The 26,617-nt window shown below is 40.4% G+C and overlaps 1 protein-coding gene across 2 annotated transcripts in view; it reads right to left on the reverse strand.

The window, feature by feature from the left end:
- Spata13 (spermatogenesis associated 13) overlaps positions 1–26,617 on the reverse strand; it is a 351,797-nt gene that overhangs the window by 318,842 nt on the left and 6,338 nt on the right. For both annotated transcript variants that reach the window (XM_058580755.1, XM_046447959.2), the window contains exon 2: positions 1,872–1,907. In XM_058580755.1, the coding sequence (XP_058436738.1) occupies positions 1,872–1,907 (36 nt within the window). The remainder of the gene's footprint in view (positions 1–1,871; positions 1,908–26,617) is intronic.

Below are 26,617 nucleotides of genomic sequence, written 5' to 3' on the forward strand. Positions count from 1 at the left end.
ATAAATATATGATTAGATAATTGATATTTTAATTATGAGCTTACAAACAAAACCACCAAAAGCATATACAAATTGTAACTAGCTCTACAGCTATCAAAATTTGCAATGATTATACAATATTTTATAAAATACACAGTTTCTCACTTAGAAATAAAAATCATGTAACTTAGGGGCACATTCTTCTTTAGAAATCCCCAAATAGAACCCAAATTTTAATAATATTGAAATCCACTCAGGTATGTCTCAGGATTCTCCTACAGCCTCAATTATCAAAATGTTTTTAAACAGACTAGGTCAACTTTCTTTTCATCTGCGTGTATGCCAAATGATCATGAAGATATATAGAAACAATCCATTTACATAATATTCAAAACTTTGGTATCCAAATGCCATAATATTAAGTTTTTTTTTCATAAATACAAAGGGTTGATTTTTAAAAATGCACCAATTAAGCAAAATATAAGAAAAATAGCATCCTTATTTCAGGTCAATAGAAAATGGCAAATGCATGTCAATGTCAGGTAAGGCCAATGGTTCACCAAATTTATGAATAACCTTCTGCTTGAATTTCAAACAAGCAAGCAAATTGCCCTACCATTATGCTGTGACTGACATGACATGACTATTAATGGAGCGGCCTCTTCGGGTTTCTGAAGCCTAAATAAAATCTCAAGTTGAATTTCCTAAATTTTGTATTGTCTAGCTCAGTTAAAGCTCTTTATAAACTTTAGTTGTAGAGAAAGGAATTTAAAGAAAAGAATATTTCATTCATTACCTAAATGACCCTCCTTACCCAACAGGTAAATCATGGATATAAACAATACTGAGATGGAAAATATGATCTTTTACAATACTTCTCTCTGACCATCAGAAAAGACACTTTAACCTACAACTGTGAAAGTGGTTGGTAATACAATTTAATCCATAATTGGGAACAAACACAATCAGCCCTCAGTATCTCTGGGGGATCGGTTCCAGGACCCCATGGGGCACCAAAATCCTCTGATGCTCAAGTCCCTTATATAAAATGGTATAATTTGCATAAAACCTAGACACATCTTCTGATACACTTATAATACCAAACACAATGTGAATTCTATGGAAATAAGTGCTATACTGTATTGTTTAAGGAAAAAGGCCAAGGCGGGGCGTTGCTGTACACATTTAGAACACATTTAAAAAAATTTTTTTTGATCCTCAGTTGGTTGAATCTCTGGATACAGACCCAGCAGATACAGAGGGCTGACAGCATGTCATATTTATGTACCTGTATGTATATATATATACTAAAATATATTAAACCCTAAGCTTATATTCATCCAGTAAAAAACAAAATCCCCTCCCCCAAGCACTCCTGGGTTTTATCAATATAAAATATCTTTTAAAAAAATGTTTTAAATTTTTTTTCAGTTGTTGATGAGCACAATATCTTTATTTTTTATGTGGTGCTGAGAATTGAACCCAGTGCCTCATGTGTGCTAGGCAAGCACTCTACCATTGAGCCACAACCCTAGTCTACTATAAAATATCTTTAAATATAAGGCTCTGAGGTCTGACACTGTGAAGTGACTAATTTATAATTTATAATTATTTCCAAAATAAAATCACTCCTAAGTTTGCCTACAAATGAGTTGGCCAAAATAACAGAACACTTAGTGGTCATACTATAGAGCAATAAAATTCATGTTTGGGCTTAAATTACTGTGAGAAAAGGCCTAGCTTCCAAAGGGAAGGTGTTGCCAAAGGAGGCCTGACAGAGGGGTATTTTGACGTTGAGAAAAGCGAAGAGCTATCAGACTTATAGCGTAGGCAGGATTCACCCAAGGGAAAAGGAAGAGGGAAGAGGAGGAAGGAAGTGAAATTGTTCTTACCAGGTTTGGGTCACGGGCCACTCGAGAAGACAAATCCTGGAAAGTAAGAAAAAGATGCACTATTAGTGCACACAGGTGTGAAAGTTAAATTTAAATTAAATTATTTCAAGTTAAATCAGAATATCAAACAGAACTCTGGCCTGAAAAAATATGTCAAGAAAAAAACACACATACAAAAATATATACAATGGGGCTGGGTATGTGGCTCAAGCGGTAGCGCGCTCGCCTGGCATGCGTGCGGCCCGGGTTCAATCCTCAGCACCACATACAAACAAAGATGGTGTGTCCGCCAAAAACTAAAAAATAAATATTAAAAATTCTCTCTCTCTCTCTCTCTGTCTCTCTGTCTCTCAAAAACAAATATATATATACAAACTTCTGTGTGTATTCTTAGGCAAGCATGCACGTGTATGCACACACATGCACACACATCTCACATAGCCTTAGTAGCAGATTTTTAATAGCACAGGAAAAACCTCTACCTGCCGTATTTGAATTGTACATCAGCCCCAGAATTCAGGCAGTGTATTTCCTAACTGTGAGCCTAGGGTTTCAAATACCTGAACTCTGGTTAAGAATAGACTACACAGGTTCAAATTCCAGCCCACCACTGGGCTGTGTGATCCGGGGCAAGTGATTCAATTTTTCTGGAGGAAATAACAACAGAAAATTGTGAAAATTAAATGAGTTAATGTGTGGCTATGCGGTGAATGTGTCCCCCAGACGTTCATTTATTGGAAACTTAACCCCAAATTCATGTTGATGGTATCTGGAGGTGGGAACTTTGGGAGGTGATTAGAATGAGATGATGGGGGGACCCCACAATGGCTTAGTGGCTTTATACAGAGAGGAAGAGAGACATCAGCTAGCATTCTTGCTCTGTCTTGTCAGTGATACCTTCTGCCTTTTATGATGCAGCTAGAAAGTCCTGACCAGATACTGAGATGAGGACACCACTATGCTGTTGGACTTCTCAGTCTCCAGAACTGTGAGCCAAATAAGCTTCTACACTTTATAAATTACCTGATCTCAGGCATTTTGCTATAGCAACAGAAAACAGATTAAGACATATATATATAGGGTTTAGAACAAGAACTGGCACATTGTTCACATATGTAAATCTATGTTGTTATTTTGGGGATTTGTTCTCTGTGGATAAAATTGGACAATTTCTCAGGAATTCTCATTCCTTTAAATATATTTATTCAACTCTCTTCCCAGTGCACATATGGCCTCCACCTGGGAAAGGTATTTCTTTCCTAGTTCCTACCGCCTCACTCCCCTCTTGGCACACTCACTGCCATCTCTCACCTTCAGAAGCACACCTTTACTGAATCTGCCTGCCACTTCTTTGCTAGAGTGTATTCATTATACTCTCCACATGGGCATCCACCATTCATTCATTCATTCACCAACTTAGCACATATTTATTGAATGTGAGTCATGGGCTTAAGAAAGTGAAACATTCATTAGCCAGACCTGACTTCTCTGCACCTCTGGAATTGATCATGGCTGTGTTACCATGCTGGAGATTCAGACTTGGGTAGGAGCAAGTCTGCCTGCCCACTGCTGAACCCAGGACATAATGTAAATCCTGGGGTCCCCTAGGGGCTTCTCTCCAAAGAAGAGTCTTAGTCATGTTCTGCTGCTATAACTGAATACCACAGATTGGGTAATTGATAAAGAATAGAGATATGTTTAACTCACAGTTCTGGAGGCTGGGAAGTCCAAGGTCAAATCTGAATCTGGCAAGGGCCTTTTTGCTGGTGGAGAGGCAATACAGAGACTTGAGATGGCATAAGGCATCAGCTGGTGAGAGGGCTCATGAGAAACACCACACTGGCTTTTATCACAGATGCACTCACTCTGTCAATAACTCATTAATCCATGAATCCACAAATAGATCAATCCATTTATGAGGGAAAAGCCCATACAACCTAATCAGCTTCCAAAGGTCCTGCCTCCAAATACAATTAACATGACTTGGGGATCCAGTTTCCAGCACATGAGTTCCAGGGGACATTCAAACTACAGCAAGAACACAATAAAAACTCCTGAAAGACAGAATACAGAGACACAAGAGCTCATGAAGGTAGAAGCAAGGAGGAATGCAGAAGATGGAGGGTACCTTCAGCCATAGGTTATTCACGGGGCTCTGGGAAATTGAGTCTATTTAGGAAGAGAATCAGTGGTGCTCAAGATCAACCCAAAGACCTTGCTTGGCCGTAGGCACAGAAGGGCAAATTTAAGTCCAACATCCTGGGTGCAGTTTGTATTATTGTTCCAGGCAGCTGCTGAATTCAGCCCAATTCTTCAAACAAGAACTCAAGACGAGATGGAAGCCAGTTAAATAAAACTGGTGCAATAACTAAGGTGAAGACAGAAATGGGAAGGCTTAATTTTTGGATCATGATAAAAACTTTCACTGCTGGGAAGCAGGGAGAGCAGCAACTGCCTCTCAGGATGACCAGGGCAAGGTCCCAGAATAATGGAGAGCTGCCAGTGTGGCAGAAACTAGCTCCATAGTCACCTTGGATGCAACCCACCTAATCAGGAGGAACCACTCACGCACAGAGAAGAAGAAATCAGAAATGCGAGGCCAAGGACAGATGGACTGTAGGAACATCTGAGAAAGTGCACAAAGCACCCTGAATCCTGCCAGGGACAAAGACTTGGAATGGAGTTCTTGTCATTTTACTTGTGTGGGTTTGGAGCCAAGATTCTTGTTACTATTGCTCACACCATACCTTATTCTGCAACAACATACCAGGCACCCTCCAAATCCCTGTGGAGCTGAGAGGTACTGGCAATGAAAGAACAGGACAGTGAGTGTGTCTTCAGAGGTGGAGAATGAAGGGTAAAAAATTCAATAAAGAAAACAGCATTGGATTTTAAATTATCTCTAAAAATAATCAAGTTCATTTTAATTATTTAGGTTTTATCAGGATGGAGACCAGGGAAGTTTGTAAAATGTGGTTGACAGTGCAGGGAGGGGTACTGGGAAAGCCCTCCAGGAAAATCTGAAATCTGGGAGGGTTGTTGGGATCAATAGCCATTTACCAGCCAAGGGTGGCTGGGTCAGCCTGAGGTGGGCTGGAGGGAGGACCTGTGCAGGTGTAGGAAGTGTTTTTTGTGGCTACTTCTGAGGATGCTCTTTTGGGAGGTAGCTACTCAGTAATTCACTATGACCAGGGGAGAAATAGACAGGAAGGGAGTGGTAAGAAATAAAGCCAAGAGGGAGTTGTTAGATGAATTGCTTAGGAGTTTAGGATCGGTTCTCAACACCTGATACGGTATGTCCTATCTGGGTGGTCCCCCAACTCCACCCTGTTACTGGGGATTAAACCCAGGGGTGCTTAACCACATCTCCACATCTCCAGCCCTTTTTATTTATTTTTTTATTTTGAGGCAGGGTCTCACTAAGTTGCTTAGGGCCTTGCTAAGTTGCTGAGGCTGGCCTTGAACTTTCGATCCTCCTGCCTCAGTCTCCCAAATTGCTGGGATTACAGGCATGCACCACCACATCTGTCTCTATCTGTGCTTTTGATAAATCACCTGCTAATAGAGATTTTAGGAAGAGAATGAAACTCAAAGGCAGGGTTATATCTGAAATTTTGTTTATATTGATGCATACTTTGAAGTAAGGATTTTCTTAAGATGTATAGTCCAACTAGTACTTCTCATGAAGTGTAAATTGATAGAGCTTTAACTTATATCCTCTGAATATTTTGAAAAGAAAGTCTTTTTTTTTTTTTTTTTTTTGTACTGGGGATTGGACCCAGGGACGCTTTACCATTCAGGTACATCCCCAGTTATTTTCATTTTTTATTTTGAGACAGGATCTTGAAGAGACTAACCCTAAACTTGCATTGTTCCTGCCTCTCTAGCCAATTTTCCTTTTATTTACTTCGGAGGCCTGTCTTGCCAAGACTTATAGAGGTCCCATCTAGAAATGACAGGCCTTGTTTTGCAAAGAGAACATGGCTTTCACTATAAAAATCAAAGTGCCAAAAATGAAACCTGTGCCAGAGGTGCAGCAATCCCATGGAAACTTTAACCTGAAAGGTAAATGACATGAAGCCAAATTAATATGTATGAATTATGACCTTGACCCTCACAGCAAGGATCTCCTCTGGCTTGTGCCTTTTAAGCCACCTTGTCTTTCTGTTAAAGAAGGTCATTATATAGCAATAATAACACTCAGGGAAGATAAACACAATTTTATTATAAACTAAGAAACAATTAAACAGACTGCTAAAATAGTCTGTGACCAAAATAACTGACAAGGAGATATGTCAATCATGAGAACACCTGAGAGAATTAATTCTTAAATACTTTGTGATTGCATTTTTGAACTGTGGATGGTGAACATTTCCAAATATAAACAGCAGTCAGAGTCATCATGCCATTTAACCCCTAAATAATTTAATATCCTCTCCAAAATGGACACATCATTTCTTATATAATCATTGCACCATTATTGCAATAAACATGATTATAATTTTTCCTTGATTAATCCTTTAGTCTAAGGATTCATTTGCTATAATTACTAAATTTACCAATAAGTATTATTCCAGAAATTTGTTTATAAGCCAGTTTAGGACTCAGAGATCATTTCACACAAGAATATCTATTTCACCTGAATTAAAACAATTTTCAACTAAAAGTAGTAGAAAGTAATGCCTATGCATAGCAGTGTTTTATAACCAAGTAGAATAAGCTGGAATAAACATTGTTGTATGCATTGTTTGTATTCATATATTAAATGATTTCTTAGGATATGCTTGTATCCTGTGAAACTCAAAAATTATGATCACTCTGGGAATCTTGATTCATGCTACCACAATCCTTCCTAGAAAGCTGTGGAGACAAATGCTTCTCATACTTCATGTACATTGGAGTCACCTAGGTATCTGGCAAAAAATGAAAATTCTGGTTTAGCACTACTGGGGAGGGTCTCCCAGGCAACATCTATGAGGCCTATTTATAGTCTGTCCAGCAGCCAACCTGATATAGGTTAAGTTGTGTCCCCCCAAATTCAGACACTAAAAATCCTAAACCTCCATAATTTAGAATGTGACTTTGTTTGAAAATAGGGTAATCAGGTAATATGAGGTCATGGGGGCCCTAATCATATGACTTGTATCCTTATAAAAAGGGGAGATCTGGGCAGAGACAGGCACAAGGGAACAACGCCATGTGACCCTTAGGACTGGTAAGAAAACAAAAGTGTGTTTAACAGCCTCTACACAGCACCTTCAGTGCTCAGGACCACTAGGTGACCAGGTCTCAGTTCTTAAAAGGCTTGACACTTGGATAGGGTAAGGCATTAACAGGAAAGACTACAACACAAGAGGGGCAGCTGAGGGCTAGGCAAGAAGATCCCTCAGCCCAGGGCGGGGGGAAGGGGAGGACTTTGCACAAGAACCAGCCTCCAAACTCCATCTCAGAAGAAAGGCTAACTTTGCACTGGGTGTAGTGGTGCATGCCAGTAACCCCAGCAGCTCGGGAGGCTGAAGCAGGAGGGTTGCAAGTTCAAAGCCATTCTCAGCAATTGGGCGAGGCCCTAAGTAATTCAGGGAGATCCTGTCTCTAAATAAAATATATAAAAGGGCTGGGGATGTGGCTCAGTGGTAAAGCCCCCCTGGGCTCACTCCCTGGTAAGAAGGAAAGAAAGAAAGAGAGAGAGAGAGAGAGAGAGAGAGAGAGAGAGAGAGAGAGAGAGAGAGAGAGAGAGAGAAAGGGAGAAAGAAAGCAGGCAGGCCGGCTAGCCAACTGTGATCTGTAAGTGGGGAAGGCAGCCAGTAATGACAGCAGTGAAGAAGCTCAGGCAAATGCTGGGCCTTGACAACATCTTTTCATGAGGAGTCCTTGTGATGATCACAAAGCAAGAGCATCCTTTCCTTCACAGCACCATTTACATGGCTCTTAGAATAAAATCCTAGAATAGCTACCCTCATCTGAGCTGGCCAGGAGGAATATAAGCGTTAGGAGTTAGGGTCCTGTGTCTGGGTTGCTCTCCTGAATTCCCCACTTGCAAGCCACGTAGCGGAAGTGTCAGCCACACTGGGACTCAATTACTGTAAAATGGGATTGTAACTGTACATATTCCATAGATTACTGTGATGATTCAATGCGCTAGTAGATATACAGTGATGATCTTAGTTCCTCCCAATTAGTGCTCTATAAATCACGGCTGTCATTATTACAAGGGCCACCCCACCTGGCTTCACTCTGTGCTGCCTTCCCTAAGCCCCTTTCAGTTTGCTGATCTCCATCTTGGCCTTTTTCGTGTCCCTCCCTATGTCACAGTACACGAGAGAAGAGCATGCTGGGGACATGTTTGTCAGGTGATTGCCTGAAACCGTTGCTCATTAATATTGTTTATAGATATTTTTTCCTGTCACATCTGAAATCTAAGGAAGTCAAATGTTCCAAAGTGCTCAAGATACTATGATGGCCCTATATATTTATCTAGTTGCTAATGAATTAGTTGTCCCCATACAAGTTCAAAAGTAAAAACATTTATATACACCAGGAATAAAAAAACTTCAACAACTCCTTCTCCTTCTCCTTCTCCTTCTCCTTCTGCTTCTGCTTCTCTTTCTCTTCTCCTTCTTTTTAAAGATGATCTCTCACTAATGCTGCCCAAGGTGGTCTTAAATTGCTGGGCTCAAGCCATCTCCTGCTTCAGATCTCCCACATAGCTGGGACAATTGGTGCATCCCACCATACCTGACTTAGACAACTTTTTAATACAAGGTAATAACTCCTAATGAATACTGATAACTTACCTTCTACATCCTCTCAGACTTAAATATATCAATTATTAATCTCTCACACAATAATATAATTATGGATGTTTACTCACAAAATACTGTCTTTTCTCTGCAGTTCACACTGAAAACCGAAGGAATGTTGCAGGCCTATAGCCACTTCTAGCTCAACCACTCAGATCCTGTGCTTCTCAGGGTAATGTCTTCTATCTAGAAGTTTGAGTCCAAATGGGGTAATTGTGTAGCCAAACAGGTGATAATTATGCAAGAACCAGTGTACTGTCTTTTAGAAGGTCAGCTCTAAAGGTCAAGGGGTTGAAAGTCTTTATTAAGGAGGGAAAAAATGTCAGTTATGCTGCTGTGTGCAGGAAAAGGAATCCACTCCTCCATTGGCAAAAATGCTTAGACTGCTTATTTCTGGGCCCTAGATTCGACTTTCAAGACTTGCTGGCAAATCTAAAAGAATGTGTGTTCCTTTGGAAATGGCCCTCTGTGTTTTGTGTTTTACCCCTTTGTAAAACATTTGTCAGCTGTTCTTCATCACACTGATCATCTTAAGGGCCACTGCAAGGACTAAAATCTTTCCTGTTCCTCTCCCACAACCCTGTCCCCACACCAAGAGTGGTGAAAGCACATAAATTCATTGCTTCACCGGACAGGAAAGCTGTATGACTGTACCTTTTGTCACAATCTAGATTCTCCAAAGTATCATTGAAATTATTAATTTCATTTTCTATTTGCATACACTCTAACCCTATACTTAAATATGAGCTCTGGCTTAGAGCTACCCTGCCAGGCACCAACTGAGCACTATTCATGAGCTACTTCCATGATCTTAGTCACTAGGCAATTCCCCAATCCATCAAAGATTCCTGATTCTTGCCTCTACACATATGCATATCTTTTAGGAACTTGGTTTCACCAATCCATCCATCCATCCATCCATCCATCCATAGTTAGTAAACATTGTAAGAATTAAAATCATTTTGAAACGTGAGCATTATGTACTGGCTACCAATGTAATTCCAGCATTCGTTAACTCCTAGCAAGTCAGAGAAAGCAAAATTCTTTCAAATTAAGGATTCCCAAAGAATTATTCACTTTGAGAAACTCTTTGAGCTTTTAAAATTCAAGCAAGTTGGCAGAGATAACTTATATGTAATAAAAAGGTAGTGATATAAAAGGGAAGGTAGATGCATTTTCACATGTATATCAATTCATCCATTTGATTTACTTTCACATACAACAGATTGTAATAATAATAATAATAGAAAAGCCAACATCAAGAGCTGAGCTTTACGATTTCTGCTGCATATCTGATAGTGGGGAAGGGTACTTAGTCTAACTTGGAGGTTTGTAGGTGGTTGGTATTTAGGAAACTGACAAAGTTTTGGATTTTGGAGCATTTCAGATTTCAGATTCTCATATGAGGGATGTTCTCTAATGAACCATGGCTGATGTATAATGTAAAAATAAATATTTTTCAAATATTTTGCATTAGCAAAAAATGGGCTGACTTTGTAGTCACATTACTCATAATTAATATTCTGCCTCAATAATTGCTTGGAATGCATTATATGCAATTAAAGCTCTATTAGTTAACTACCAACAAAGCATGTAAAATACAAGGAAGATTCTAATCTTCATTCTGTGATTTTTTTAGTCCTAGATTTTCTCTAATGCTAGTTGTTATCATCAAAGCCCCTTCATGCTTCCCAAGAACAATTTTACATCACTTGATATGTAGCACAAAAGCCTACTTAATTCAGATTCCTAATGAAGATATACACAGTACTGTCTTTTCTTGTGTATTTGAACTGTCAATCTTTTTAAAAGTCTGATTTACCATTGTCTCTTGTAAACTTGGTTATCTTTTTTTTTTTTTTTAATTTTTTATTGTTGGCTGTTCAAAACATTACATAGTTCTTGATATATCATATTTCACAATTTGATTCAAGTGGGTTATAAACTTGGTTATCTTAAGGCTTAGTAATGAAGTTGTTTCTGGTGTCAGAGAAGCTACGTTCACTTGGGAGTTTCTGCTACTGAAATATCAAGATGGTTTAATTCAACACTTCACTTGAGTTATTTGATATAGGTAGCCTCCTTTCTATTTATATGTGTACATCTTTGAATATACAGGATACATAAATGCACACACACATGCACATGTGCGGGCACACACACACACACACACACACACACCTGTGTTCATATACCAGTGTAGGGGAAATACTACAAACAGAACCTCAAAACCAGACAAATGGGATTTCAAGTAGCTGTGCCGATGTCTCAGTTTTAAAGGCTTCAAGGAACTAAACCTACCCACACACCCTTGGCCTGAGTTCATTGGGAGAATCAACAGAAGAAGAAATGGGAGCAATTTTCTTCATTCACTCCCACATTCAGAAAAAGAAAAATATTTTGTTGTACCACTTCTGGGTACACCAGAGCCAAAGGTTCCCAGAGGCTTTCTATGGCTTGAATAAGGTTTGAGTATCCCTCAAGGGTCCATTGTGATTGAAGACTCTATTCCCATGGTGGCTCTCCTGGGAAGCCGTGGAACCTTTAGAGCCTGGTGGTAGGTCCTAGGGTAGGTGGGGGCCTGCTCTTGGAAGATAGTTCTCCTGGGACCCACAAAGGTCTCTTGAAAGGGCCATAAAAGGAGTAAGTCCGGCATGCTCTCTGCTCTGCCATTGCTATTTGTACCATGAGGTGAAGCAGCCCAGGGATGGCCCTGGCCCGTGAGCCTTCACGTGACTGTGTAGACTTGAACCGCCAAAATATGAACTAAATGATCTTCCCTTTCTTATTAGCTTGTCAGATATTTCATAATAGTAATATAAAACTGACTAGTACAGGGCCCCATTCTAAATAGGGATGACTCATTTGATAGCAATACTGTATATAATGCTGATTGACATTCTACGGCAGCATCCAGTTGGAGATTTGTTACCTTAAGAGAGCACGGCAAGCGCACCCCTGAGAGGGTCTGGTCCAGATATGCTATATACTCTTCTCTCCCTTTAGGAGCTAGACAAGGCTCTGGGCAAACTTCCTTCACGGAGACTCTGGACAAATAGCAAATTGGTAAAGCATTTTTGCTGCTTCTTATTCTTGTAGTCTTACCAGCCTAACAGGAAGGGACTGAGGGAATCCCAAAATGCCAATATGCCCATCTGGCCAGTCCTCAAGCCACTTAGGCCCATCTTGTGTTTTCCCAAGTCCAGAATGCTTTCTTACAAATTCCCTGCTCCCTCCTCAAAAGTATGTTCCTCTCTCTGCTCTCTACAGAATACTGTGACATTTAGCTCCTTTTGGAATTCATTTGGTAACACTGAAGTCATGTTCACAACTCTGAATGCCCTGAGAAGAGGATTCTTCATCTACACCCGTGTCTGCAAGCCTAGTACTGAATTTGGCATGGACTTGCCATTTAATATTTCACCACCATATATTTTTTAACCTCTTTAATCACAGGCATATGTGGGGGTGAACTCTTAAGTGGATGGACAGATAAATAAATGGCATGTTGTAGACAATGACCTTGTGTGGCAGAAGAAAAAAGCTGTTAACTGTTTGAGGCTCAGGCCTCCAACATGCACCTGCACTGCACTTTGCTGAAATCACCCTCCCCGCCCGCCATAGTCACTCCCTCTCGACACCTTGTTCACAGGATACCTGTCCACCTGTGGTCCCACTGTTACCATGGGTGGGTTCATTGATGACATGAATACTGACTCTGGTCACTCAGTGTCCTCATCTCCTCATCTCTCATGATCTCCTTTATCCCACCATTCTTCCCAGGTCACACTCTAGGCTTCCATTCCCTAGAGTAAGCATCGGCAGCTTTTCCCCCGAGTCTTCTCATTCAGTTTCCACCACTGCTCCATGACCATCCAAATGCCAATACACCCATCTCCAGCCCAACAGTCCCCTCCTTTCTTCCTTTCCCATTATCCATGGGCATCATTCCCACAACATGCTGGCCACATCCTAAACTCCTTGCTCCTTTGTCTTCCCACCTATCCACCTGGATGTATCCCTCTCCCTAATTTATCTTTGCTGGATTCTCCTTTTAAACATCCCCTTAGGATAGACAAGACAGTCACGGTCATCAGCCTCAACAAGAACATCATCTTAATCCAGTTTCTGTTGCTATAACAGAATACCACAGACTAATAATTTATAAACAAGACAAGTTCATTTGGCTCACAGTTCTGTGGTCTGAGAAACACAAAGGCGTGGCAATGACATCTGCCAAGCACCTTTGGACCGGGTTATCTGATGACAGAAAAGCAGAAGGGTAAGTGAGCACCAGGAGTGGACTTCTTCGTGGTAACCAACTCACTCCCAAGATAATGACTTTAATCCATTCATGAGGGCTCTGTCCCCATAATCCAAACATCTCCCACTAAGCCCAGATCCTCTTTTCTAAATAATCTGGATTGATTGATAATACCAAGCTCTCCGTTGTGGTCAGACCAAGTTTCAACTTTCACCAGCAGCGAATGATGGCTCAATTGTTCTACATCTCCTTCATGTTAGTGTTATCCAACTTAAATGATCTGCCCTAATGGGTGTGAAAAGCCATCTTTTTGTGATTTTAGTTTGCATTTTGATGTTTACTAATTAGGGTAAGCATCTTTCTTTATGCTCATAGACTGACTCACTGTTGAATATATTCTACTACACTGCATTATCTTTCAAGCTAGGCAAATTGACCACTTATCATTGTTACAAGTCAGGGATTTGGGCTAGGAATGTTAACAATGGAGGAGCTGCTTTGAATTTGCTTTGTATAAACATCTAAGTAGAGGAAAGTCTAGTATTAAAAGCAGAGTGGGGCTTCCTGATTCTGAAAAAAAAAAAAAGAAAAAGGAGAAATAGGAACCAGATTTACTCTTTCACACCAAAAAAATAATCTTAAATATGAAGCAATAGTTTTCAAACATTAGACAGCAGACAACACTTGACAGTGATCCTAGAATCAGGGACAAATAAGGTGAGCCCTTTTCTTGCCCCAGTAATTGCCAGGAAGGAGTTTCCTTGCTGCAGTCCAAGGGGAAGAATTCAGTCTGTCTGAGCCCAGAAATCTCCCTGACTTGAGACAGAGTTGGGACTCCTAGAAGGACAAGTCTGTACACTGAAACCTACCCAGTGCTGCTGAGACAAAATAAAATGAGAGATACACTGTACTGTGTTTGATAAATGATAAGATTCAATATTATCAATACTGTATGTCAAATCTCCCCAAATTATTGATCCATATATATATTTTACACAATCAAAATCCTATAGACCTTCTCTCTCTCTCTATCTCGTAGAAAATTAGAATCTGTTTCCAAAATACAAGAAAATGCAAAGTAGCTAAAATAGCCAAACAAACTTAAAATAAAAATGGAGTACCTGATTTTCAGACACACAAAGCTACAGTTACCAAGACAGTCGGGCATCTGTGAAAAGATGGAAAAGTGATCACTGAACAGAGTTAAGTCTAGAAATAAACTCATAAATATATAGGCAACTGATTTTCAACAAAAGTGGAAATTGAGTGAAAAGTGTAGTTGTTTTCAACAAATGGTATTGGAACAGATGGATGTTCATATGCAAAAAAAAATAGCCATAATCCATATCTCACACCGTATATAAAAACTAACTCAAATTAAATCATCTATTCCAAAGTTAAGCCTACATATATAAAACTTCTGGATGAACACCTAGGAAAAACTCACTACCTTGGGTTAGACAGAGATTTCATAAATACAACCACAAAAATCACAATCTATAAAAGAAAATAATTGATGCATTGGATTTAATCGAAATTTAAAACTTCTGATCTTTGAAAGACACGGTTAAGAAAATGAAAAGATAAGCCACAGGCTGAGAGAAAACATTTATAAATCACATATCTGATAAAGGATTTTTCTCCAGAATATGCTTTGAAAAAACTCTCAATTGCAATAATGTGAAAACAACCTGATAAAAAATGGAAAAAAGATTTAGATAGACATTTTATGAAAGAAGATATACATATCATAAAATAGGAACACAAAAAATGATCAACATCATTAGTCATGAAGGAAATGCAAATTAAGCTTATTTTAGTCAGCTGTTTTTGGTTGCTGTGACCAAAAGACCTGACAAGAACAATGTAGAGGAGAGAAAGCTTATTTTGGTTCACGGTTTCAGCTCTGGGTTCAAAGTGAGGCAGAACATCATAGCAGAAGGGTGTGGAGGAGAAAAACAGCTTAGGACATGGTAAGCAGGAAGCAGAGAGAGAGAACTCCCCTCATCATGGACAAAATATAAACCCCAAAGGCTCACACACCCCCAGTGACCTATTTTCTCCAGCCAAATACTACCTGCTTATGGTTACTGCTCAGTTAATCCACACGAGTGGATTAATCCACTGATTAGGTCATACTGCTCATGATCTAATCATTTCACCTCTGAAAATGCTTGCATTGTCTCACACATGAGCTTTTGGGAGGCACCTCATATTTAAACCATATAAAAACTATTCCAACATACCACTTTAGAGTGGCTAAAATTTCAAAAATTGATGGTACCTCATGTGGTTGATAGTCACCGGGACACTCATTCACTGCTGATGGGAAACTGAAATTGTACAAGCCATTGAAAAACAGTTTGGCAGACTCTGAACAAGTTGAACACACCCGCCACATGACCCAGACATTCTGTAAATAGGTAATTACCCCAGGAAGAGAGAGAGTGTGTATCCACACAAAGACTATACAGGAATGCTTAAGCTATTTACTCATAATAGCCCCAAACTAGAAGCAACACAGATGCCCATTTACAGGGGATTGAATAAACAACAAAATACCAACAAGCAATACAAAGACAGGAAGTAATGATACACAGAATAACATAGAGGAATCTCAAAGTAATTATGTTAAGAAAGGAAGTCACACACACACACACACACACACACACACACAAAAGAGTTCATGCTGCATGCAGTATAATTCTCTTATGCTAGTCCACAGTGACAGGAAACAGATCAGTGTTTGCCCAGGGAACGGAATGGGTTGTGAAAGGGCATGAGTGTTCTACTTTTAGTGGTGATCATTATTTTGATTTGATGATCATTTCACTGGTGTACACGTATGTCAAAATTTATCAAATCATACACTTTAAATATGGGCCATTATGTATGCTCATGGTACCTCAAATAGACAAAGAAAAGCAAAGGTAAAACAAAACTGAACACCATTTCTGCTCACAAAATTTTTAATTTACACTGATGATTGTTTAATGAGGGGGGTGGGGACGACAATCAGTTTTAAGAGCACAGGTTTGCGCCCCACCCCCCACCCCCGCTGGCCCCAAGATCATTGCTGATCCTAACAAGAATGACTGAAAACCCAGAAACATGTGTTATTCTTAAGAGGAATGGGACACGGGAAACAACGAGGCTCTGAGCTGTGCTCTTCTACAAACAAAACAGGAATGACAGCACCTACTTAGGAGAGGACCTAGGTGGGCTTCAGGTAATGGCAAGGTCCTTATCAGGCCAAGAGGGAGGCAGCAGTCACAGAAGGAGCTGTGATGGAGGAAGCAGAGGTCAGAGTGAGGTGACTGCAGGCACTCAAGATGGAGGCCGGGCCGTGAGCCAATGGAGGCTATCCCTAGAAGGCAAAAATAGCAAGGAAACGGAGAGTCCCCAGAACCTCTAGAAGGAAGGCAATGGTTCCTTGAATTTAGGCCAGAGAAACCTGTTTTGGACTTCTGACACATAGAGCCATAAGATAAAAATTTTGTGCTGTTGTAGGCCATTGATCCTGTGGTAATTTGTTATAGCATCAAGAGGAAACTAATACATAGCACATCTGTCAACACTTCATTTCCATGAAGACTATGAATAGGGTTTTTTCCAGAATGAACAACCTGATTCCTACATGCCTCACAGGTACCAATGATAACTCATCCTCCAGATGAGTTATCATTGTAGCTCTCCACACACTTCAAGTCCTTTAAAAAGGAAGTTCAGATATGGACAAAGTACATGCCATAAGGGCTCCAACCAGCACTCAGAATGTGAGGCCACCTCTTCTCATTCACTTCAAGCCCACCTCATCTTTCCCCAGTTCTCCTTACAATTTAGTTCTTTGTTTTGGGGAAAGGTGATTTACTTGAATTTCTTTCTTTTTCCTTTTCTGGTGGTGCTGGGGATTGAACCCAGGGTCTTATGCATGCAAAGCAACTATTCTACCAACTGAGCTATATCCCCAGCCCACCTCAACACTTTCCAAAGACATATCCTTTCATCTCAGTTGCAAATTAATATACTAATTAACACTACCTTCTACATTTCTCTGCCTTTTATCCCCTTTGTAATTTTTGTTCAGCCATTTTTGGTAAGATGAATCTAAACTGTCTAGATCACAAATAGGGTTGATTATGAATACAAAAATGCTAATCAGAAAAAGATGAAATATGGGACACCATATTTTTATATCAAAGAGGAAAACCTCGGTTGGCCTCAACATTGCATCTGCTCTGAGCTGAAAACTGGCCTTTCGGGGCCACCTGCCAAAGTTGACTACTCTCATTGGCTTCCTATCTGGGCATGATTCATTCCGAGTAATCAGTATAATCAATGGTCTAAATATAGGTTAGAAATAATAATAAGTTTAAAACCCAATGCCTGGTGGTGGTAGTGTTAATGTCAAATCCAGTTAAATGGAATTCATTACAAGAAAGCTGAATCTTACTTGGATCTGACTGAGCTGTACTGCAAAACTAATCTAAAATAACGTGTGATTCACATATGTTCAAAGATCAAAAACTTTTCTTTGTTGTTGTGCTGGGTTTTTTGTTTTTGTCTTTGTTTTTTTAAGGGACATAAATCAGAAGATCAGCTCTGCCTGATAACTAATTTTAAAATTATGTTTATCAGTTTGCCAAAAACAAAAGACAGATGACCATGTAGCTTCCCTATCTGAAGCTTACCAGGTTTCTCAACCCTGTTATGACTGACATTTTAGACAACATAATTCTTTATTTGGGAACTGTCCTGACCTGTGCCTTGTGGGATGTTTAGCATCACCCCTGGCTGCTAGATGCCACAGCACCTGCACACATACAATCATGACAATCCCAAAATCAAATCCAGCAATTGCTAAATGTCCCTGGGGAGGCAAAATCACCCCTAGTCAAGAACCTTGAACTAAACTAACCTACTTGAAATAATGATTAAAGTAGATACTTTGTAACAATATTCTGATAGAATTTTAGCTTTTTATCTACCTTTTGACCAAAACATAGGATTTGGTTACAAGTTATTTTCTTGATACATCCAAAAAGCAGTGAGGGTAAAAAATCTATTGTGCACTATTAAAATTTTACTCTTCTGTTTTCAGTCATTAGTGTTATTTATTCCTTTATACTCAGAGACTCCAATTTTGCAAAGCCAGTAAAAAACCAAACAAACAAACAAACAAAAAAAGCCCTGCTCTGTATTTACTCTTTTCTCACTAGTATTACTTACTAAAAAATAGAAAATGTCCCAATCATAGAAGAATGGGACCCATCCCCAATTCAGGTCATGACAGAAGTCAGAGCTGTGAGTCACCTTCAACTGCTGGCCAAGCCTACCCTTTAAGTTCCTCTGCCACTTCTCCGTCTTTATGCTACTGGAGAGTTCTGCCTTTATTAAGGAAGTTTCCATCACCCTCAGCTTCTACCCTCACTCTGTTCTCTAGAGCCACAGCAGGATGCACCTAATTTCACCTCTATACAAAGGCTTTTTACCACCTCCGGGATTACCTCAAGGTACGTTTTTCCCACCAACATGAGCTCCCTCAGGGCCTTTCAGAGCTATCCTCTTGCCTTAGGTTTGGTTAAAGGTGCTTTTGTGGACCAGTCTAGGCCCCTGATGCTTTCACAGTAGAGCTTCCATTTAACATTTTTTCCCAAAATTTCGGAAATTTAGAATCCCAGGAATGAATTTCCTTTAACCCCAAATTGTTAGAATGACAAGGGTACCCCTGGTTGGCAAGAATTGGCCCTGACTCCCAAGCATGGGGGTCACTTCATAATGGAGAAGGACATTTCATTGTAACTCTTTGATACTTATTTATTTTTTTTTTTAATTTTTTTATTGTTGGTTGTTCAAAACATTACATAGTTCTTGATATATCATATTTCACACTTTGATTCAAGTGGGTTATGAACTCCCATTTTTACCCCGTATACAAATTGCAGAATCACATCAGTTACACATCCATTGATTTACATATTGCCATACTAGTGTCTGTTGTATTCTGCTGCCTTTCCTATCCTCTACTATCCCCCATCCCCTCCCCTCCCCTCCCCTCTTCCTTTGATACTTATTTAAAACAATAACAACAAAAGATTAAAGAAACCAGAAAGCCAGTTGCAGTGGTGCACTCCTGTAATCCCAGCACCTCTGGAGGCAGAGGCGAGAGGATCGAAAGTTCAAGGTCAGCCTCAGCAAGTTATCGAGAGTCTGTCTCAAAATAAAAAATAAAAAGGGCTGGGGATGGGCATGGACACTGATGGAAGCAACAGATCACCTGAGATTAATGCAGGCAAACCCTAGCTCTCTACCTGCTGCCGAAACCTCACACTTAAGGAGTGGCCAGGCCTGTCCTGGGCTTCAATTGACTCAATGCAAATGGGCCTAATGATTCTCCTGATTTGACAGGCTGCTAGAAGGGTTAAATAAAGCAATCCACACAAAATATTTAGCAGAGTAGTTGGTAAACACTCGGTAACTGTTAGCATCTTTGGGTTACTGTTAGGTCGGCAGGTTTCCCTTCACCCTCCCCTTTCATGGTGGCCACGGGCAGGGACTTTCCACCTGGCTGAGGAGACCCAAAATGGCCAATCAGAAGCTGATATGGCAACAGACCCCACCACCACAGGTTGGGCTGAAGCAATTGCCCCGCCAATTCTCAATAGACATGATCCCCCTAAACTCAGCTTGGCCAACCTGTGGTCAGTGGCTGCAATTTAGATGGCCTAGGCCCTCCTACCTCCAGTTTCCCTTGTTAGCATTGTTCTTGCCTTTCCTGTCCTTGACTTCCTGGCCCTCACCCTTTCGAGGATGGCGAACCTTGCCGGGGAGCGCCCCCCAGTAACTTTTAGTGCCTCATTCTTGTTCCGTGGTTCCTGATCTCACAGGCCCTTTCGGCTTCACAGTTATCATCCTGTTTTTTCTTCCTGTTTGGGGAGCTTTCTGTATGTATTTCACTCTACTGAACACTGAATAATGAGTCTCATTCCCTATTTCTCTTCTTTCTTAAAAAGAAAACAAAAACAACCCCTTACCCCATCAACCACCTCACCCCAAAGTCTCCCTAATCAATTTTCTTTTTTTTTTAATTTTTATTTTTTTTTAGTCATACATGACAGCAGAATGCATTTTGACATATAATACACACATGGAATGTACATACATCAATCATATTGTCTATTCTATTCCGATGCCCTTCCTATCCCCCCTACTCCTCCCCTCCTCTCCCAACCTTTCTCTCTATCCAATCTAATGTGACACACTTTTTTTTTCTTTTTCTCATTACAACATCATATATGTATTCTATATAACAATGAGGTTCTCCTTCCATCTTCTGTGTAACTCCCCTTCTCCCTCTTTTTCCCTCCCACCTCTCTTCCCTATTTAGTGGTAGTCTTCTTCTCATGCTCTTCCTCCCTATCCCTAATCAATTTTCTACAAACAGAGATCACCATAGGGTAAATATTCCATTCTCTTGGTGCTATGGACTGAAAAGTTTATTTGCCTCTTGAATATTTTTTCTCAATGTTGCCTTTGGTCATACAAGCAACACACATTATACTGATAATTCTAGGCCTTCCTCTTTTTTCTTATCGGCCTTGCTAGGAAAACTAGTTTCATCAACAGATGGAGGGGAAGGATGAATTAATACCTCAAAGACAGCTTGTTGTAGGAGGCTGTGTCTCTCTCATTTTGCAGTGTGAAGTCCAGTGGAGGAGAAGCATCTTACGACCACATTTACTATAAATTTCCAAAGGATAAATCATCTGAGAATGTCTTAAGTTCAAGGTTTACTTGCTTACCAATATGGTTCTATGGTTGGAAAACGGTTTGTACCCTCCTAAACTCATGTGAAACTTGACTGCTATTGTGAGGGTTTTGGGAGGTGGGGCCTCTATGAAGTAATTGGGTCTTAAGGCCTCTGCCTTCATGGATAGATTAACCCATTCATGGATTAATGGATTAGTGGGTCATTGTAGAAGTGCCTTGTCATAAAAGCAAGCTCTCTTGGCCACACTTGTTCAGGCTCACCTGTGATGCCATGTTATGATGTAGCAGGAGACCCTTCCCCAGAGGATACCAATGCCATGCTCTGCAATGGCACCTTTATACCATGAGCTAGTTAAACCTTTATTTGATATAAATAAGTAAACCTGTATTTGTTATAAATAAGTAAGTACTTTTAATAGCAACAGAAAATGGACCAAGACATATAGCCTGTATTATTTTTGCTGAACTACATTTTAATAAGACCCCAGTTCCCAAATCAAAGACTGCATTTTACAAACACAAAATTTCCCTGAATCAGTCACAAACCACATTTACATCTCAAAGAGAAGGATAGAGAGGTGAATGTATTAAATAGAAAGGACAGAAGAGGTTCTTAGATGGAATGTCCTTGAAGGTCATTTGAGTGATGACCTTTAGCAGAGTAGTTGGTGTATAGTAAACGCTCAATAATTGTTAGCATCTTTTAATGATCATCCTTGTTTCCATCCCTTCCTCATCAATCCTGGCCAGGATCTCTGCCCCAAGCTCGTTATATCCTGGCTGTCCTCAATAAGCTCCTGTCCTATCTGGGATTTTGCCAAGATGATTAGCAGGTAACCATTGTTTCCCCCTTCCTGGTCTTCACCTTAAGCAAGCCTTATCTTCAGTGTCTTTTATACAAGGTTAGTGGGACATAAGGCTAATGAAACTGCAGTCATTTTAGCTTCATCCTTTTTCATACAGGTCCCAGAATTTGCAGGAAAGACATGGGGTCTCATTCTGGGACTCTCAAAATGTAACATTCTCATAACCCACTCACATGTAGCAATGTCTCATTCTCTACCCATCTTTCAACAGTTATTCATCAACAGATATTTATGAGCAATAAACATATTGGGCAGTGGGGTGATCATGGGAAACAAGGTTGGACATGGTTCTGCTTCCTGAGCCTTGGGGGGAGTATAGTTTGTATAACGGGCCGTTGAAATACTTGGGGGTTAAAACAGTAAGGGACATGTAGCATCCTGGGGGAATCCACTAACTCCCAGCTGGGGAATGTCAGACGCGACTTGATGGAGAAAGAGTAAGAGGAGTTGTCCAAGAGACAGGGTGGGAAGGAAACAACAGGCACAAACATTCTAGAAAGAAGAGTATCAGAGTGTTCCTGAAACAAGAGTAACACCCTAAATGTAAGGAACTGAAAAACCACTGGAGGAGGGGCGAGGGCTGGGGTTGTGGCTCAGTGGTAGAGCACTTGCCTACACGTGTGAGGCACTGGGTTCAATCCCCAGCACCACATTAAAAAAAAAAAAACTAAATTAAAAAAAGGGTATTGTGTCCATCTACAACTAAAAATATATTCTAAAAAAGAAAGATCACTGTGGGAAGAGTAGAGTGTAGGAAGGAGAGGGTGGTGAGTGAGGAAAACTGAGGGGTAAGCAGGCAGGCCAGGACCTGCTGGCCCTGGCAGCCATGATAAAAAGTCTGAGTTTAATCCTAAGGGCAATGGGGGGCCATCCAAGTGTTTTAACCGGAGATGCAGTGATCCAATTTTCATTTTATAAACTACTCTTGGCGATGGATCAGAGAAGTATTGAGTGGGGACAAGTCTGGAGGCCAAGGATCTGTAGGAGATGTTGCAGTAATCAGAAGAGCTCAGACAGGGTGGTGGAAGGAGTGCAGGGGGTGGACACATAGGAGGGGCCAGAAGCCCAAGATCAAGGTGGCAGGCCACTCCCTGGTGAGCACCCTCTTCCTGGTTCACAGATGGTGCCCTCTCACTGTCCTCACATGGTGGACACAAGGCAGCTCTCGGGGCCTCTTTTATAAGGGCACTAATATCATTGAGGGTTCTGCTCTCTTATCTGATCACTTCCCAGAGACCCCACCTCATGGTACCATCCTGGGGGTTAGGTCTCAAGGTACGAATTTTGGAGGGACACAGACATTTAGACCATGGCAGTGACATGGAGGAAAATGGGGATGTATCTTGGAAAATCCAGCCAGTTCAGGAACTGAGGAGTTCCTTGGTGGGTGGAAGGACTAGTTCAGAGCTGTATGGGCTCAGCAAAATGAAATTTAGCAGCATGTTATTTTTCCCATTGTTTATTCAGTTAATACCAAGTCACTCATCACCTTAGGTTTACACATTGAACTTATAAGAGAAAACTTGACCGAACCTTAAATAACATTAAAACACACTGTGAGAACAGAAATTTGTATAGCATTCTCAAAGATTTTCCTACTTCTAACTATCACCACTTCCGTCAAGCCTCCTCCAGCACCAGACAGTCCCCTTAAAAAAAATGTCCTGTCACAGAGCCAGAGTTGGATCACTGGTGTTGAAAAGCAGGTTTTACTATTCTCAGACAAAGCTCCTGTTTCACTTTGGAGCTCCAAAAAGACTCCCACAGGCTGTTTAAGGATGCCAAACAAAAGCAAAATTTTCAACAGCAGCCAATATAAAGAAGAGGGAAGATAAAACCCAAGAGCCCAATTGAAAATGAACAAAGAAAAGGAGCATAGAGACTGGAGCAGTAAAAGAAATACAGTAGTCCTCCTGAAACACCCAGGTTGACTTGTTAACCCCCTGTGCTGGTGAGGGGTAGGAAAACGATTCTCTTGACTGGAGGGGTACTTCCGTGCAATCTCTATAGAGGACACAGCAGCGGCATTGCCAAATTCAATAGGCCCCAAACATTGTTTTTCAGCAAATCCATCTCAAGAAATCTAGCCAACTCAGATCCTTGTTGTTATGGTTTAGATATTAGGTGTCCCCCAAAAGTTCATGTGTGAGACAAGGCGAGAAGGCTTAGAGGTGAAATTATTGGGTTATGAGAGCCTTAACCCAGTGATTTGATCCTCTGATGGGATTAACTGAGTGGTAACTGAAGGGGGCCAGGGTGTGGCTGGAGGAGATGGGAGCTGGGAGCGTGGCTCTGGGATATATATTTGTATCTGGCAAGTGGAATTTCTCTCTCTCTGCTTTCTGATCACCATGTGAGCTGCTTTCTCTGCCACGATCTTCTGCCATGATGTTCTGTCTCACTTCCAGCCCAGAGGAATGGAGCTGGCTGTTTATTACCTCTGAAACCGTGAGCCCTCAAACAAACTTTTCCTCCTCTAAAGTTGTTCTTGTCAGGTCTTTTGGTGACAGCAGTGAAAAAGCAGGCATATATGCAAAGTACTATTAAATTCCAATTACTCACTGAAGCATGAAAAAAACGGAAAGCTCACTGTCAGGGAAATGGTTTAATTCTATGCTGCCATTAAAAGGAATGAAAAAGGTAGAAGCAACCCAAATGTTCATCAAGAAGAGGGAAGATAAAACCCAATGGCCCAATTGAAAATGAACATGGTAAAACACATGTGGTATATACATACAATGGAATATTATTTGACCTTAAAAAAGGAAATGAAATTGTGACATACTACAGCATGAATGGTTGCACAAATATGTGCACTGAACTACACACTTAAAAATGGTGAATGAGCCAGGCATGGTGGCACATACCTGGAATCCCAGTGGCTCAGAAGGCTGAGGCAGGAGGATCGTGAGTTCAAAGCCAGCCTCAGCAACTTAGGGAAGCCCTAAGCAACTTAGTGAGACCCTGTCTCAAAATAAAAAATAAAAATTGCTGGAGATGTGCCTCAGTGGTTTAGCACCCCTGGATTCAATCTTTGGTACCAAATAAATAAATAAATAAATAAATAAATGGTGAATGATACACCAAACTTCTGAGATCTAGGGCTTTAACCTCCTGATGGTCACTGTATAATTGCATTACCAAATCCTTAATGGCCAAATCATGTCTTTTAGAGGGGAAAAGAATTGTCTAATTCAATGGCTGTTGGCCCATGTTGACTGAACATAAACACTGTTGGAAGAATGATTTGTTTGGGCAGATTCCCAGAGCTAACAATAAGGAATATAGTATTTAATTTTCAAGTGCTTAAACTTTTCTCCAAAGAACACATTCCTGAATCAAAGGAACTGTTGACTTTCACATTACTTCAGCTGCTTTCATCCCACTAAAGTGTGTGTAGTAGTGTGGCTCTTTTTACCAGGTGATAGAGTCTAGAATTTGGATGTGACAATGTTTTCTAAAAACACCATACCTACTATCTAAATAGAGACACAATCACTTAAAAGAAACCTGATAAATAAGATCTCCTAAATATTCATTCTACAAACTTAGAGGTCAACTTTCATTATAAATGAGTGTTTCCAGGCAGGGGGTGTGGCTCAGTGGTGGAGACTTGTGGGCAAGGCCCTGGATTCCAACCGCAGTGCCAAAATAAATAAATAAATAAATAAATAAATATTTCCTTTTACTAATTGATTCAGTATAAATTCAATTTAGCTTGACCCCCTCCTCCTGTTTCTTTACAATACAAATCCAAAATACCAAAATGCAAAACTTTTCAGGATTTCATATGCAATGTAAAATGATGGATGACCGTGTTTCCCTTTGTACACAGGAAGTACCTCTGTGTTTCCAATCAAAAGAAACTACAGGCATTTTGGGGGAAAAGGGCATCCTGAGTGAATCTATTTGAGAGGAAATATAATAATGATGACAACAGCTTTAGTAACTGTGACTTTCAGTGACGTATGACTGCTGTATGGCACTGAAAATACCTCAAAGCTGAGATCTCTCGATCACAGACATTGAAGCCAGGAGCATCAGAACAAAATTGTATTTTACAAAGGCATGGACCAAAAGCACAAATTAACTAAAGCTGAGAAATTCCCGTCTTTGAAAATTTTCCCAGAGAGGCTTTCCCAACCTTGAGCTTCAAGACTGGAGATAACATTGCCCTTGAGGCTTATAGCATCTTTCACTCCCTGGACAAGGGCATTCATAAAAGACAAAGAGATTGACATTTGAAAAGTGTTTGGGATTCTGAGAGAAGACATTTTCCATTTTAGGCTGGTTTTTAGAAAGAGCCGAATTCCAGAAAACTGCGAGACCTCAGAAACAAATCAGATCTTTCCTTGAAGATTATAGCAACCACCATCTCTAGGGATTTGGCTTGCTAAACATTTGGAAATCCGTGTGAGAGGCCAGACTCGGGCTCAGCTCTCTGGATGCTCCTCTGGCCCTCTCTGCTCCATGCCTCAGCATCCAGATAAAATTCTCAATTGTCTTAATTTACATGGTTCAAAGATTTTGTGCAAAAACATATTTCACTTTTTTTGGAATTTTGCATATATTTTTCTCAGAAATAGGATATATGATGAATAGGTCCCTGTCAGCCCCATATACCTAATAGAAACATGAAACTCTAACATACTAAAGTAAAAAAAAAAAAGTACCCTGCAGACCTAACATCCAAGAACAGAATTTATCATTCCAACTTGAAAATCCAGGAATGATGGAATGACAGATCCCTATGCTCCCATCTGTGACCCCTCCAGCTCCAAATCACTGCTGATCATCCCAAAGCAGGGAACTGAGCTTCAAGAGTGAAGAGTGGGGAGCTCAGGCTAAGCCCAGTGAGCACTTCTGTACTCCAGGGCTGGCTGTGTGTGTTTTCTTCCATTAGTCTCAGGATATGGACCACTGACTGTTGCCTTTTCTTCCATCACCATGTGGGGCGCTAGACCAGTATCTTTCCCCTTTCTGCCCTGCTCTTGCCCTCAACACAGTCTATTTTTTATTTATTTATTTAAATATTTATCTTTTAGT

Source organism: Marmota monax, unplaced genomic scaffold, assembly GCF_021218885.2.
Source record: "Marmota monax isolate L192 unplaced genomic scaffold, Marmota_monax_Labrador192_F-V1.1 WCK01_AAM20220418_F8-fsc00043, whole genome shotgun sequence".
NCBI lineage: Eukaryota > Metazoa > Chordata > Mammalia > Rodentia > Sciuridae > Marmota > Marmota monax.